Source organism: Pleurodeles waltl, chromosome 10, assembly GCF_031143425.1.
Source record: "Pleurodeles waltl isolate 20211129_DDA chromosome 10, aPleWal1.hap1.20221129, whole genome shotgun sequence".
Classification (NCBI taxonomy): Eukaryota; Metazoa; Chordata; class Amphibia; order Caudata; family Salamandridae; genus Pleurodeles; species Pleurodeles waltl.
Window position 1 is genome coordinate 7,649,277 of NC_090449.1, and position 17,046 is coordinate 7,666,322.

General features: G+C 47.3%; 1 protein-coding gene across 10 annotated transcripts in view; it reads right to left on the bottom strand.

The window, feature by feature from the left end:
• The window catches only part of HUWE1 (HECT, UBA and WWE domain containing E3 ubiquitin protein ligase 1), a 1,403,674-nt gene that overhangs the window by 545,795 nt on the left and 840,833 nt on the right, over positions 1–17,046 (bottom strand). For all 10 annotated transcript variants that reach the window (XM_069209338.1, XM_069209335.1, XM_069209339.1 and 7 more), the window contains 3 exons: positions 16,679–16,774; positions 8,844–8,971; positions 8,301–8,469 (listed from right to left, as the gene is read on the bottom strand). In XM_069209338.1, the coding sequence (XP_069065439.1) occupies positions 8,301–8,469; positions 8,844–8,971; positions 16,679–16,774 (393 nt within the window). The remainder of the gene's footprint in view (positions 1–8,300; positions 8,470–8,843; positions 8,972–16,678; positions 16,775–17,046) is intronic.

Sequence of the window (17,046 nt, forward strand, 5' to 3'; positions counted from 1 at the left end):
GTCTTTGAGGTCTAAAGTTGTCATGTAGTCGTGTAGTTTTAGCAATGGTAACACTTCTTGTAGTGTGACCATGTGAAAGTGGTCTGATTTGATGAATGTGTTTACTATTCTGAGGTCTAGGATTGGTCTCAGCGTTTTGTCCTTCTTTGGTATCAGAAAGTACAGTGAGTAAACTCCTGTGTTTATTTGTGTGTTTGGTACTAATCCGATTGCATTCTTCTGCAATAGTGCCTGCACTTCTATCTCCAGGAGATTGGAATGATGTTTTGTCAAATTTTGTGCTTTTGGTGGTATGTTTGGAGGGAATTGTAGAAATTCTATGCAATAACCATGTTGGATAATTGCTAGAACCCAAGTGTCTGTAGTGATTTCCTCCCACGCTTTGTAATAATGACCTATTCTTCCCCCCACTGGTGTTGTGTGGAGGGGGTGAGTGACATGTGAGTCACTGCTTAGTAGTAGGGGTTTTGGGGCTTTGAAAGTTTCCCCTATTCCTAGTGAATTGCCCTCCCCTATATTGTCCCCGAAAACCTCCTCTATACTGTCCCTGGTAACTGGACGGTGTTGCCTGTGAGGTACTGGCTTGTGTGCCCTGACCCCGAAACCCCCCTCTAAAGGGTGTTTTACGGAATGTGCTGTAATTCCCTCTGCTCTGCGGGGAGTAGAGTGCGCCCATGGCTTTAGCAGTGTCCGTGTCCTTTTTGAGTTTCTCAATCGCTGTGTCCACTTCTGGACCGAACAGTTCTTTTTCGTTAAAAGGCATATTGAGAACTGCTTGCTGAATCTCTGGTTTAAATCCAGACGTTCGTAGCCATGCATGCCTTCTGATAGTTACAGATTGTAAGGAAATGCCTCCTTGGCATGGTTGCCCCCTGACTTTTTGCCTTTGCTGATGCTATGTTTACAATTGAAAGTGTGCTGAGGCCTGCTAACCAGGCCCCAGCACCAGTGTTCTTTCCCTAACCTGTACTTTTGTATCCACAATTGCAGACCCTGGCATCCAGATAAGTCCCTTGTAACTGGTACTTCTAGTACCAAGGGCCCTGATGCCAAGGAAGGTCTCTAAGGGCTGCAGCATGTCTTATGCCACCCTGGAGACCTCTCACTCAGCACAGACACACTGCTTGCCAGCTTGTGTGTGCTAGTGAGGACAAAACGAGTAAGTCGACATGGCACTCCCCTCAGGGTGCCATGCCAGCCTCTCACTGCCTATGCAGTATAGGTAAGACACCCCTCTAGCAGGCCTTACAGCCCTAAGGCAGGGTGCACTATACCATAGGTGAGGGTACCAGTGCATGAGCACTGTACCCCTACAGTGTCTAAGCAAAACCTTAGACATTGTAAGTGCAGGGTAGCCATAAAGAGTATATGGTCTGGGAGTCTGTTTTACACAAACTCCACAGCACCATAATGGCTACACTGAAAACTGGGAAGTTTGGTATCAAACTTCTCAGCACAATAAATGCACACTGATGCCAGTGTACATTTTATTGCAAAATACACCCCAGAGGGCACCTTAGAGGTGCCCCCTGAAACTTAACCGACTATCTGTGTAGGCTGACTAGTTCCAGCAGCCTGCCACACTAGAGACATGTTGCTGGCCCCATGGGGAGAGTGCCTTTGTCACTCTGAGGCCAGTAACAAAGCCTGCACTGGGTGGAGATGCTAACACCTCCCCCAGGCAGGAGCTGAAACACCTGGCGGTGAGCCTCAAAGGCTCACCCCTTTGTCACAGCACCGCAGGACACTCCAGCTAGTGGAGTTGCCCGCCCCCTCCGGCCCCGGCCCCCACTTTTGGCAGCAAGGCCGGAGAAAATAATGAGAATAACAAGGAGGAGTCACTGGCCAGTCAGGACAGCCCCTAAGGTGTCCTGAGCTGAGGTGACTAACTTTTAGAAATCCTCCATCTTGCAGATGGAGGATTCCCCCAATAGGATTAGGGATGTGACCCCCTCCCCTTGGGAGGAGGCACAAAGAGGGTGTACTCACCCTCAGGGCTAGTAGCCATTGGCTACTAACCCCCCAGACCTAAACACGCCCTTAAATTTAGTATTTAAGGGCTACCCTGAACCCTAGAAAATTAGATTCCTGCAACAACAAGAAGAAGGACTGCCTAGCTGAAAACCCCTGCAGAGGAAGACCAGAAGACAACAACTGCCTTGGCTCCAGAAACTCACCGGCCTGTCTCCTGCCTTCCAAAGAACTCTGCTCCAGCGACGCCTTCCAAAGGGACCAGCGACCTCTGAATCCTCTGAGGACTGCCCTGCTTCGACGACGACAAGAAACTCCCGAGGACAGCGGACCTGCTCCAAAAAGACTGCAACTTTGTTTCAAGAAGCAGCTTTAAAGAACCCTGCAATCTCCCCGCAAGAAGCGTGAGACTTGCAACACTGCACCCGGCGACCCCGACTCGGCTGGTGGAGAACCAACACCCCAGGGAGGACCCCAGGACTACTCTACGACTGAGTACCAAAACCTGTCCCCCCTGAGCCCCCACAGCGCCGCCTGCAGAGGGAATCCCGAGGCTTCCCCTGACTGCGACTCTCTGAAACCTAAGTCCCGACGCCTGGAAAAGACCCTGCACCCGCAGCCCCCAGGACCTGAAGGACCGGACTTTCACTGCAGAAGTGACCCCCAGGAGTCCCTCTCCCTTGCCCAAGTGGAGGTTTCCCCGAGGAAGCCCCCCCCTTGCCTGCCTGCAGCGCTGAAGAGATCCCTTGATCTCTCATTGACTAACATTGCGAACCCGACGATTGTTCTGACACTGCACCCGGCCGCCCCCGCGCCGCTGAGGGTGAAATTTCTGTGTGGGCTTGTGTCCCCCCCGGTGCCCTACAAAACCCCCCTGGTCTGCCCTCCGAAGACGCGGGTACTTACCTGCAAGCAGACCGGAACCGGGGCACCCCCTTCTCTCCATTATAGCCTATGCGTTTTGGGCACCACTTTGAACTCTGCACCTGACCGGCCCCGAGCTGCTGGTGTGGTAACTTTGGGGTTGCTCTGAACCCCCAACGGTGGGCTACCTTGGACCAAGAACTGAACCCTGTAAGTGTCTTACTTACCTGGTAAAACTAACAAAAACTTACCTCCCCCAGGAACTGTGAAAATTGCACTAAGTGTCCACTTTTAAAATAGCTATTTGTGAATAACTTGAAAAGTATACATGCAATTGAAATGATTCAAAGTTCCTAATGTACTTATCTGCAATAACTTTCAAACAAGATATTACATGTTAAATTTGAACCTGTGGTTCTTAAAATAAACTAAGAAAAGATATTTTTCTATAACAAAACCTATTGGCTGGATTTGTCTCTGAGTGTGTGTACCTCATTTATTGTCTATGTGTATGTACAACAAATGCTTAACACTACTCCTTGGATAAGCCTACTGCTCGACCACACTACCACAAAATAGAGCATTAGTATTATCTCTTTTTACCACTATTTTACCTCTAAGGGGAACCCTTGGACTCTGTGCATGCTATTCCTTACTTTGAAATAGCACATACAAAGCCAACTTCCTACACAGATGTATTAATTGTCCGTGCAGCTGTATCTGCAGCGTCCATGGAGGAGCGTATTTGGTTGTTTGAAATGTTCTGTCGCTCCTCAACCACTTGTTTTGCCCTCTTTTGTAGGTCCTTGGGCAGATGTTCAATGAGATTTTGCATCTCATCCCAATGGGCTCTGTCATAGCGCGCAAGTAGTGCCTGAGAGTTAGCGATGCGCCACTGGTTTGCAGCTTGTGCTGCGACTCTCTTACCAGCTGCATCGAACTTGCGGCTTTCTTTATCTGGGGGTGGTGCATCTCCAGATGTGTGGGAGTTGGCCCTTTTCCTAGCTGCTCCTACAACGACAGAGTCTGGTGGCAGCTGTGTAGTGATGAAAACCGGGTCTGTAGGAGGCGCCTTATACTTTTTTCCACTCTTGGTGTGATTGCCCTACTTTTGACCGGCTCCTTAAAGATTTCTTTTGCGTGCCGGAGCATACCAGGGAGCATAGGCAGGCTTTGGTAGGAGCTGTGGGCGGAGGAGAGGGTGTTGAATAAAAAGTCATCCTCGACCTGTTCTGAGTGGAGGCTTACATTGTGAAATTGTGCTGCTCTAGCCACCACTTGAGAATATGCAGTGCTGTCCTCTGGTGGAGATGGCTTCGTAGGGTATGCCTCCGGGCTGTTATCTGACACTGGGGCGTCGTATAAGTCCCATGCGTCCTGATCTTGGTCACCCTGGCTCATGGTGGTGTGAGCTGGGGAATGTGATGGAGTTTGTGCTGGTGAGACGTTAATTACAGGTGGAGGAGAGGGTGGTGGAGTAACCTTTTTCACCACCTTTGTTTGTGGTGTTTGTTCAGTTTGGAACTCCAATCTTCTCTTTCTTCTAATAGGGGGAAGGGTGCTTATTTTTCCTGTCCCCTCCTGTATGAAAATACGCTTTTGCGTATGGTCTACATCAGTTGATTGTAGCTCTTCCTCAAACCTATGCTTTCGCATTTGGGAGGTTAGCGATTGCTCTTCTGTATAAGAGCCTGAAACTGGGTCGGTTGCAGTCTGTTTTGGCACCGAAACCCTGTCTGCATCTTTTTTCAGCTCCGAGGTGACTTTTCTTTTTCGGGGCCGAAACCTCTCGGCGTCGATCTTCGTCGGTGCCGCTGTCTCGGCGTCGAGCCGTGTCTACAACGGTATCTTGGTGTCGATGCTTGTCTCCAGCACTTTCTCGGTCCCGAGAAGTCTGCGTGCCGGTGTCTCGACCGGAGTCGGACGATCTCGGCACTGTTTGGGCCTTTTTCGGTGCCGACGGTCGGTCACCGAATTTATGGGTCAAGCCATGGCCTGGTGGCAGTGGCGTCCCCTGGGCCTTGTAAATCTTCTTCTGAGTGGTTTTCGACGTCTTACTCACGGTTTGTGTATCGTCGAATCCTTCGGAGTCCGATTCGTGGATCGAAAAGGTTCCTTCCTCTTCTTGTTCCTCGAACTCTCGGTGGGCTGTCGGCGCGGACGCCATCTGAAGTCTTCTGGCTCGACGGTCTCGGAGTGTTTTTCGGGACCGGAACGCACGACAGGCCTCGCAGGTGTCTTCACTGTGCTCAGGTGACAGGCACAGGTTACAGACCAAGTGTTGGTCTGTATAGGGGTATTTATTGTGGCATTTGGGACAGAAGCGGAATGGGGTCCGTTCCATCGGCGTTCTTCTGCATGCGGTCGGGCCGACCAGGCCCCGACGGGGGATCGAAAAACTACCCCGAAGGGCACCGGAGCTCTTCGATCTTTCGACGCGGTGTTGAATCTAACTACACCGATCCCGAACGCAACAATACCGACGAAAATCTTCCGAAATTAGCTATCTTTCCGTTCCGAAACTCGGAGCGACAGGAACACGTCCAAACCCGATGGCGGAAAAAAAACAATCGAAGATGGAGTCGACGCCCATGCGCAATGGAGACAAAAGGAGGAGTCACTCGGTCCCGTGACTCGAAAGACTTCTTCGAAGAAAAACAACTTGTAACACTCCGGCCCAACACCAGATGGCGAGCTATGCAAAACATGCGTATCTACAGCGACAGATGCCATCGAACTAAGCTGTTTTAAAAGTGGACACTTAGTGCAATTTTCACAGTTCCTGGGGGAGGTAAGTTATTGTTTAGTTTTCACAGGTAAGTAAGTCACTTACAGTTTTCAGTTTTTGGTCCAAGGTAGCCCACCGTTGGGGGTTCAGAGCAACCCCAAAGTTATCACACCAGCAGCTCAGGGCCGGTCAGGTGCAAAGGTCAAAGAGGTGCCCAAAACACATAGGCTTCAATGGCGAGAAGGGGGTGCCCCGGTTCCAGTCTGCCAGCAGGTAAGTACCCGCGTCTTCGGAGGGTAGACCAGGGGGGTTTTGTAGGGCACCGGGGGGGGACACAAGTCAGCACAGAAAGTACACCCTCAGCAGCGCGGGGGCGGCCGGGTGCAGTGTGCAAACAAGCGTCGGGTTTTCAATGGAAGTCAATGAGATCAAGGGATCTCTTCAGCGTCGCAGGCAGGCAGGGGGGGGGGGGGGTTCCTCGGGGTAGCCACCACCTGGGCAAGGGAGAGGGCCTCCTGGGGGTCACTCCTGCACAGAAGTTCCGTTTCTTTAGGGGCTGGGGGCTGCGGGTGCAGGGTCTTTTCCAGCCGTCGGGAAATGGAGTTCAGACAGTCGCGGTCAGGGGGAGCCTGGGGATTCCCTCTGCAGGCGTCGCTGTGGGGGCTCAGGGGGGACAACTTTGGTTACTCACAGTCGTAGATTCGCCGGAGGGTCCTCCCTGAGTTGGTTGTTCTCCACCAGTCGAGTCGGGGTCACCGGGTGCAGTGTTGCAAGTCTCACGCTTCTTGCGGGGAGTTGCAGGGGTCTTTAAATCTGCTCCTTGTAACAAAGTTGCAGTTCTTTTGGAGCAGTGCCGCTGTCCTCGGGAGTTTCTTGTCTTTTTCGAAGCAGGGCAGTCCTCAGAGGATTCAGAGGTCGCTGGTCCCTTGGAAAGCGTCGCTGGAACAGGTTTCTTTGGAAGGCAGGAGACAGGCCGGTAAGTCTGGGGCCAAGGCAGTTGGTGTCTTCTGGTCTTCCTCTGCAGGGGTTTTTCAGCTTAGCAGTCCTTCTTGTAGTTGCAGGAATCTAAAATCTTAGGTTCAGGGAAGCCCTTAAATACAAAATTTAAGGGCGTGTTTAGGTCTGGGGGGTTAGTAGCCAATGGCTACTAGCCCTGAGGGTGGGTACACCCTCTTTGTGCCTCCTCCCAAGGGGAGGGGGTCACATCCCTAATCCTATTGGGGGAATCCTCCATCTGCAAGATGGAGGATTTCTAAAAGTTAGAGTCACCTCAGCTCAGGACACCTTAGGGGCTGTCCTGACTGGCCAGTGACTCCTCCTTGTTATTCCCATTATTTTCTCCGGCCTTGCCGCCAAAAGTGGGGGCCGGGGACGGAGGGGGCGGGCAACTCCACTAGCTGGAGTGTCCTGCGGTGCTGTGACAAAGGGGTGAGCCTTTGAGGCTCACCGCCAGGTGTTACAGCTCCTGCCTGGGGGAGGTGTTAGCATCTCCACCCAGTGCAGGCTTTGTTACTGGCCTCAGAGTGACATAGGCACTCTCCCCATGGGGCCAGCAACATGTCTCTAGTGTGGCAGGCTGCTGGAACCAGTCAGCCTACACAGATAGTCGGTTAAGTTTCAGGGGGCACCTCTAAGGTGCCCTCTGTGGTGTATTTTACAATAAAATGTACACTGGCATCAGTGTGCATTTATTGTGCTGAGAAGTTTGATACCAAACTTACCAGTTTTCAGTGTAGCCATTATGGTGCTGTGGAGTTCGTGTAAAACAGACTCCCAGACCATATACTCTTATGGCTACCCTGCACTTACAATGTCTAAGGTTTTGCTTAGACACTGTAGGGGCACAGTGCTCATGCACTGGTACCCTCACCTATGGTATAGTGCACCCTGCCTTAGGGCCTTAAGGCCTGCTAGAGGGGTGTCTTACCTATACTGCATAGGCAGTGAGAGGCTGGCATGGCACCCTGAGGGGAGTGCCATGTCGACTTACTCATTTTGTTCTCACTAGCACACACAAGCTGGTAAGCAGTGTGTCTGTGCTGAGTGAGGGGTCTCTAGGGTGGCATAATACATGCTGCAGCCCTTAGAGACCTTCCCTGGCATCAGGGCCCTTGGTACCAGAGGTACCAGTTACAAGGGACTTATCTGGATGCCAGGGTGTGCCAATCGTGGAATCAAAAGTACAGGTCAGGGAAAGAACATTGGTGCTGGGGCCTGTTTAGCAGGCCTCAGCACACTTTCAATTCAAAACATAGCATCAGCAAAGGCAAAAAGTCAGGGGGTAACCATGCCAAGGAGGCATTTCCTTACACCACTGGACTGTGCACACTATACCTTGCTTTGGTGTAGGCGATACAGAGACAGGTTACTACAGAATCAACCATAAGTAACAACCCGACAATTTTACAGAAAAAGGCAATTTGCTGTATTTTTAGCTGTAATGTTTCCATACAGTAATGTGCATTTAACTTTCACATTGAACATCTATTTTATAATGTTTTGAATAACAGAAGGATCACTTGATTGTAACTAGTTCTAGGACTTGGTAACCTAATTAATTTTGATTTGAGGAAATATTAACAGTATTCTTCAATTTTTAATAAGCTGCTCTGACCATTCTGCCATCCAATACAGAGGTTGTCAGACAGCGCTGTACAGGAGAGTCCGCTGCAAGTCTCATCCGGCCTACATAGCATGGTCGTATACACAGCACGAGTGAATGAGGAACAGGACTTACTTGCACTAGAGAACATGTTGTCAAACTCTATGATGAGATCATCTTCACGGTCAAATCTCTCAAAGCGCACCAGTGGGGAGGCATTCATGTCAGGATAATCTTCATCAAGCTCCATCTCGGAGCCATCTTCATCATCATCCTCATCCCCTTCCTCACCTTCCTCATCATCCTGCAGAGGAAGTCACAGATGCAGAATGGAAGACTGTGTGAATGACTGCTCTTGTTTGTTATCTCCCGAATCATGTGTTGCTAACATCACACATACGAATGTAAGTGGATGCCCAGCCTTTTCAAGGTAGTCTATACAGTCAACTATTCACAGGCTTGATTAGATACATACCGAAAGAATGAGAAGGAAACCAAACTCGACTACTTTATACAGCAGATTTAAGAACTCGTGGCCTAACTAGTTTCTGAACAATACAGTAGGCTAACATTGCTATCAGCACTTTGGCGACGGGCACATTGAGAATACTTTCATTTGAGTGAACTAGCACTTGAAATATAATCATGTTTACTTCTAGCCCCCCAAGGAGCCCTCACCTGATCATCCTCATCTTCCTCCTCTTCCTCTTCATCCTGACTGTCATCCTCATCTTCATTGCTGCCACTGCTGTCCTCTTCCTGAGTGTGCTCCTCCTCATCCTCCGGGTCAAGGATGTTCATGGAATCTAATAACAAAAACATCTAAGCAAAACTTTTCTCCCCAGAGTAGGTATACTGGTGAAGGAACATGGTTAGATTACAAAAACGTAAAACCTTCAAAGTGTTCCAGAACCCAATGGGAGGGTACAGCACAGGAAGCATACCAAACTACAGACCTTGAATCAACTGCCTTCCAACAGAAGAGCCCATCATTGGTGGCCACTTTCTGTGGAAAGTGGGCATAATCCTGCCCCAGAGTTCCTAGTTCCACCAAAAACAAGATAGTGGAACCCTTCTTTCATGGCACACATCAGGCTAACCACCTTAGGTGTGTGACTAGCCTGGTAGTGCATCACACCTACTTGCATAGTTAATTTCCCACCTGTCCTTGTGCCAAATAAGCCTCAGGGCTGGGGGTGGCATCTCCCAGGTCTGGGGAAGCAAGGGTAGCATACCAAAGGTGGCAGGGACTTTGCAGTCTGGACTTGGCATTCAGATTCACTAGCCATCCTGCTGGAGGGGGTGTTAACACCTTCTTCCAAAGTAAACTATATTTCTGGCCTCAGAGAATGCAGGCTCTCACCTCCAGGGGGTCAGAAACATGTCTGTGTTGGCAAGCTGGTCAAAAACAGCCAGCCAACACACTCCAAGACTAGTGGGTTTCAGGTGGCACCTCTAAGGTGCACTCTGGGTGCACATCGTAATAAATCCAAGGGTAACATCAGCCTGGAATTAAGATGAGGCGCTTGATACCAAACACCATTGGTTTCAGTGAAGCCATTATGTAGCTGTGGAGCTCTTGATGACGAGTGTCCAGTACATACCTTAAGATGGCTTCCCTGTTCACTTGCAATGTCCAGCAATCGAACTAGACATCACTGGGGCATATCTGCTCATGCAGATATGTCCTTACATCAAATATAATGTACCCTGCCTTAGGGCTCCAAGGCCTGTTGTAGGGGTGACTTACATATAGGTGCAAGCTACTATCTCTCTTGTACTATCCAAACTGGATTATGCCAATGGCCTCTACCTTGAATCATCTCCATCTATTATGAAAAAATTACAATGTATTCAGAACTCCGCAGCCAGGCTACTATTACATGTAAAGCCGCAAGCCCACATCTCCCCGACTTGAGAGCACTACACTGGTTATCTGTTGCCACAAGATCCACTTTCAAGCTGCTTTCTATCACCCACAAAACTATATATGGAACAGGACCACTTTTTATCAGAAACAAAATAACCAAGTACATTCAACAAAGAAACCTCCGCTCAAGATTGGCGCCCCGCCTTAGAACACCACCATACAAGAAAAAGACTATAGGTGGTACATCCTTCTCCGTTCAAGCAGCCAAACTCTGGAATTCATTATCACCAAATATAAGATCCACGGATAACTATCTTGTCTTCAGAAGACTACTGAAGAGTTGGCTCTTTTCTTCATAACCACCATATTCAAATAGCTTTCAACTGCATATGCCTGTGTTCATAAATATTTTTTCTGATTATGTGTATATTCTAGATATATATATATAGTTCTTAGAAAATATCACTACTATGACAATAAATTCAACACATACTCTTTAAACCTGTTTAACAAATGTATATTTTCTCATGATTAAATATGTCAATATATATGTATATGTGTGTGTATAAATAGAAAGAAATGAAATAAAATCTATAAATAAAACTCAAATTATAAAAAGTAAATTAAAGTAAAAAAAATAAACAAAACAATAATGAATTAAAGAAAAATAAAACTGATTAAAAAAGTATATAATTTTTTTATAAAAATATAGATGTACTCTTGTAAGCTTTACTGTCTACCCATCACCATATGTCATGTCTCTATCAAACTATCCTCCATCCCCACTCTGACTCATCCCAAACCCAGTCTACTTCTTTCATCTCAAAAATAACTCTGCCTAAGCTCCTCTCCTCTTCCACATCTAACTCACCAAACCTCACTTTACTACCATGATCTCCCAAACAGTTCTAATAAATTCTCCCTCATTTATCTCACCTTCACTCATCCAAAACCCCTCCTGCTACTATCATCTGACTCTTCCCTCAGCCTTTATCTCTCCTTTACTCATCCCAAGCCTCATCCTATTACTATAAACTCCCAATTAACACTTCTGGATTCTTCCATCCTCTATCCTTCCATTACTCTAGTCAAACCAACTAATAAACTCACATATCCTCTGCTCAAATTAACTCATAAAAATACTAAAACTGAACTCATATTTCCCTGTACTAATACACCATTAATTCCTCTTGGGTTATGGAGTAGTGTGCTACTCGCCGAAAAGCGCTTTGACGCCTTGTCAGAGGTCATAAGCACTATAGAAATACTATTTCAATACAATATATTTAGATGTAGTGATTGGAGCATGCACACAATGAGTGTGCCATGTTGTCTGGCTGCAATGGTGTGTTTTCGTTCCAGAGGGTGGCACAATACATCTGCTGCCCTTAGGGACCCTCTCCAGTACACAGGCCTTAGGTACTAGGGGTAACATTTACTAGGAACTTACACAGGGATAGGAGTGTGTGCCTATTGTACACATTTCAGCAAGGACCCAGTGCACCTGAATCGAAAACCCTTAGTACCAGTGAACAGAAAGTGGGGGTGATCAAGTACAAAAGGGGCAGTTTCCTACAGTGACCTTTTAAGGCTTGACGTAATGTCTTCTTTCTTTTAAAGTAAACTAACAGAATTGGCAATATAACCTGTTTTTAGGCTGCCATGTTACATATGTACTTCCTGGCCTTTCCAAAGTAAGGTTTAGATACTACACAAAACATGACTTTTTCCAAAATGCCCTAGGAATATTCATTGCTTATGATTATCAATGCAGATCCCCTGAAGGAGAATTTGAGTTACAATATAAATTAACGTAATCCTAGAATAAGAGGTTCGATTGACAAATTTGAAACATATTGACATTTTCCTATGCAGATATTCATGAATGCCAGGGGCATTTAGCAGTGTACATTTTCACATGTAAACTTAAAATTTAGGGTCTAGAACATGTCCTGGTTTTGTTTTGCACCCTGTTAATCCAGAGAGAGATGAAAGTAGCCATTGGCTTTAGAATCATTTGCAGATGATCATCACTATTCCAATGGTAACAGGTAGAACAGTAAAAAACAGATGACGAACAAATCCCTCAAATTCAACTGCAGCAAAATTATGCTCATTTTCAGATTAAAGCAGTACAAAGCAGTACCAAACAATACAAGCTTTCAGGTGCGCACTACCCTTTGGGAAACACCTCATGGTGTAAGAAGCTAAATAAATCCCACTGCATCCTGCTTCTATTACGCCCAGGAGCTTCTACATGTCAATCTTGTGTTTCTATAAACATTCCCTGGTTAGGGGTTCATCCATTACTACAATGGCTGAAATGCAGACCTACCAAGTACGGTTAGTCAGTGTCTCAAAGGGCACCAAATGTAGCAACTTGCATGAGCTCATTGGAAATGGTGTCTAGACATCTAGCTCCTTCATTATCGCAAGAATCTACTCAAGGAACAAAAGGTGTGAAATGCTGGATAGGATTTCAGGGCCAATGCAAAGGAATTTTGTAGGGTATTAAAGGAAGAACCAGGGGTAACGGGCATCCTACAGACTTTAGGTAGAAAGGAAGGGACATCCTATTTTCAAGCTTTTTCTGGAAAACAACCTTCACTTTTAAGAATCTGCTGCCTGGGGTGCTGTGGATTCACATGATTTACACACACAGTGTGGGCCATAAAAGTTACAAGATTTTTTTTCAGGAGGAAGCTTTGGTTTGAGGTGAATAGGAATACATCCCTTTGAAATCCACAATGCACCATACACCTCAAGACTGAAACCCCTACTACATAGAACAACTTGTAATGCTGCTGGCCAATGCTAGCTGGCAAAAGCATGCAACTCACGTGACCTTCAGCTATACATGCAACAAACCTTGTCATTACTCTTCCATCTGTTACACTTTTAGGGCACCTGTTGTGCTAACATTCAAGCACAGGAAATCCCTACACACGGGAATTAACCATCGGTAGAACTAGGAACTGCATTTCTAAGGACTATTGCACATCAAATTATATAACTGAGTTTCCTTTCAATCCCCGAGACATGTAAAGAAAATGTAACTTACCCAGTAGACATCTGTTTGAGGCATGTGGTGCTGTAGATTCACATGTTTTGCTTAAGGTCACCATCTAGTGTTGGGTATGGAGTGTTACAAGTTGTTTTTGTTAGAAGAATCTGAGTCACAAGATCGGGTGACTTCTTTCTGTGATACTGCACATGGACATCAAGTCCTTTGTTAGATTGTTTTCCCGCAGGTGAGAATAAGAGCATTTCGGAAGCTGGCTCAGGATATACTATATCAAAATGAGATATAGTGTGCACAGAGTCCAGGGGTTACCGAAGAGGTCTGACAGAGGCAATAATAGATCATTCTAATGCTCTATTTGTGGTAGAGTGGTCAAGCAGTTAAGTTTATCAGAGGGTGGTGTTAAGCATTTGTTGTACACACACAAGCAATAAGTGAAAACACACAGTGACATAACTCCAGACCAAAAGGTTTTCGTATAGAAAAATATTATTTTGTAAATTTATTTCTAGAACCCCAAGATTCATTTAGCAGGTAAGTACATTAAACGAAAGGTACTTTGCATAGTAATACTTAGAACTTTGAATGCAGTCAACAATGTACACGGTTTCCTTTAAAATGGCAAAAAGCTATTTTAAAAGTGGACACTGCAATTTTCAACAGTTCCTGGGGGAGGAAAGTAAAGTACAGTTTTTGAGGTAAGTAAATTTATGGGTTCAATCACTGTGGCATAGGTAGCCCACCGTCTGGGGGGTTCAAGATAACCCCAAACACCCAGCACCAGCAACACAGGGCCAGTTAGGTGCAGAGGTCAAACAGGAGTCAAAATAATGTAGGCTCCTATGGAGACGGGGGTATTCCGGTTACAGTCTGCTTGCAAGTAAGTACCCTCGTTGTCAGAGGGAAGACCAGGGGGGTTTGGAGGAGTACTAGAGGAGCACCAAGTAGGCACAAAAACCACACCCTCAGCGGCACATGGTCGGCCAGGTGCAGTGTGCAAACAGGGCATCTGGTTCTCAATAGAACTCTATGGAGGGACCCGGGGGACCTCACACTGCCTGTGGTATAGGTAAGTTACCCCTCTATCAGGCCTCACAGCCCTAAGGCAGGGTGCACTATACCACAGGTGAGGGCATATGTACATGAGCACTATGCCCCTAAGTGTCGAAGCAAAACCTTAGACATTGTAAGTGCAGGGTAGCCATAAAGAGTATATGGTCTGGGAGTTTGTCAAACACGAACTCCACAGTTCCATAATGGCTACACTGAAATCCGGGAAGTTTGGTATTAAACTTCTCAGCACAATAAATACACACTGATGCCAGTGTGGAATTTATTGTAAAATGCACCCAGAGGGCATCTTAGAGATGCCCCCTGAATACCAATCCGACTTCTAGTGTTGGGCAGACCAGTTTGTGCCAGCTTGCCACAACCAGAAGAGTTGCTGGCCACATGGGGAGAGTGCCTTTGTCACTCTGTGGCCAGGAACAAACCCTGTACTGGGTAGAGGTGCATCTCTCACCTCCCCCTGCAGGAACTGTAAAACTTGGCGGTGAGCCTCAAAGGCTCACCCCCTTTTGTTACAGCGCCACAGGACATCCCAGCTAGTGGAGATGCCCTCCCCTCCGGCCACTGCCTCCACTTTTGGCGGCAAGGCTGGAGGAGATAATTAAAAAAACAAGGAGTCACCAACCAGTCAGGAAAACCCCTAAGGTGACATGAGCTGAGGTGACCCCTTGCCTTTAGAAATCCTCCATCCTAGTTTTGGAGGATTCCCCCAATAGTATTAGGGATGTGCCCACCTCCCCTCAGGGAGGAGGCACTAAGAGGGTGTAGCCACCCACCAGGACAGGAGCCGTTGGCTACTGCCCCCCAGGCCTAAACACCCCCCTAAATTTAGTATTTAGGGGCACTCAAGAAATCAGGAAATCAGATTTCTGCAACCTGAGGCTCACCACCAGGTGTTACAGTTCCTGCAGGGGGGAGGTGAGAAGCACCTCCACCCAGTACAGGCTTTGTTACTAGCCAGAGTGACAAAGGCACTCTCCCCATGTGTCCAGCAACATGTCTGGTGTGTGGCAGGCTGGCAGAAACTGGCCAGCCTAGCATTAGGAGTCGGACTGGTATTCAGGGGGCATCTCTAAGATGCCCTCTGGGTGTATTTTACCTTGAATTCCACACTGGCATCAGTGTGCATTTATTGTGCTAAGTTTGATACCAAACTTCCCAGATTTCAGTGTAGCCATTATGGTGCTGTGGAGTTTGTGTCTGACAAACTCCCAGACCATATACTCTTTATGGCTACCCTGCACTTACAATGTCTAAGGTTTTGCTTGGACACTGTAGGGGCATAGTGCTCATGCACATATGCCCTCACCTGTGGTATAGTGCACTCTGCCTTAGGGCTATAAGGCCTGCTAGAGGGGTGACTTACCTATGCCATAGACAATGTGAGGTTGGCAAGGCACTCTGAGGGGAGTGCAATATCGACTTAGTCATTTTCTCCCCACCAGCACACACAAGCTGTGAGGCAGTGTGCGTGTGCTGAATGAAGGGTCCCCAGGGTGGCATAAGACATGCCGCAGCCCTTAGAGACCTTGCCTGGCATCAGGGCCTGTGGTATCAGGGGAACAATTTAAAAGGGACTTCTGTGTGCCAGGGCTGTGCCAATTGTGGGAACAAAGGTACAGTTTAGGGAAAGAACACTGGTGCTGGGCCTGGTTAGCAGGGTCCCAGCACACTTTCAATCATAACTGGCATCAGCAAAAGGCCAAAAGTCAGGGGGTAACCATGCCAAGGAGGCATTTCCTTACAGAGTCCATTCCATATCCCAACACCACATGGAGTAGTAGACCTGAGACGGGTGCCCCAAAGGGCGGTGAACTGATTCCAGGTGCGGAAATTTGAGTAGACTACGAGATAGAGAAGAAGCAATCAAATACACCGATCTGAGGAATACTGGATTGAGAGGAAAACGCGTCCGAACCAGACGGCAGAGGAAAAAAAAAAACAAACAAAGGACTCGATGCCCATTCGCAATATCACCAAGAGGAGTCACCCGATCTAGTGACTCGAAAAGATTCTTCTAACAAAAACAACTTGTAAACTGTAAACTTTGCACTTGTATAGCACACTACTCACCCGTTAGGGTCTCAAGGCGCTGTCTACATACCGCTGTGGAACCCCTCCTGGCTTTTCACTGTGAGGCGCCCACTCCTGCGCAACCCCCAGGGTGAAGCCAGGCCTCTAAGTGCTGTCAAGGCAGTTGTGGAGATTAAGCAAGCTATTGCCCAGAGTTACAGAGTGGGACGCATTAGATTAGGCACCGAGGCGAGAATTATCTGATCCAAGGGAATTGGGCCCACGACCCACTGAGGCAGGAATTGAACCCTGGTCCCGAGCCAGATCTCTGCATCAGGGTCTGCCACTCTAACCACTGAGCCACACTTCTCCACTCCAGACTCAACACTAGCTGGCAGACTTATGCAAAGCATGTCTATATACAGCTGCACATGCCACTGAACATTTACTTTGAGTTGGAAGGTGCAGATTTGGTTTCAGCTATAATGGCACGCAGATGCACTATAAGTTTTGAAGATACCATGAGTATCCCCAACTCACCTTCCCGGTTGGCTTGCAGTGTTGAAGCCTGGCTGAGGTTGGAGGGTGCCTCATCCATCAGAACATCTTCTTGCGACTCATCTTCAGTTCTATTCACTGACAAGTCAAAAAATAGTGCATTTCTAAGCAAGAAGTCATACTCCTCTCTACCTAGGCAGAGCTTCACATCAAGCAGCCACTCAATGCATCGAAATACCACACACTGAAGTAAACATATGTCAAATGTGGACTGACATTGGATTAACATGTGAGACAAGAGGGAAAAATGAATGAGTGGAAAATCCATCTACTGCCGACTCATGTCTCAACATAGAAGTTGAGACGTTTTTTGACAGTATGCTGCCCCCAAACACTGCTCAACACAATCT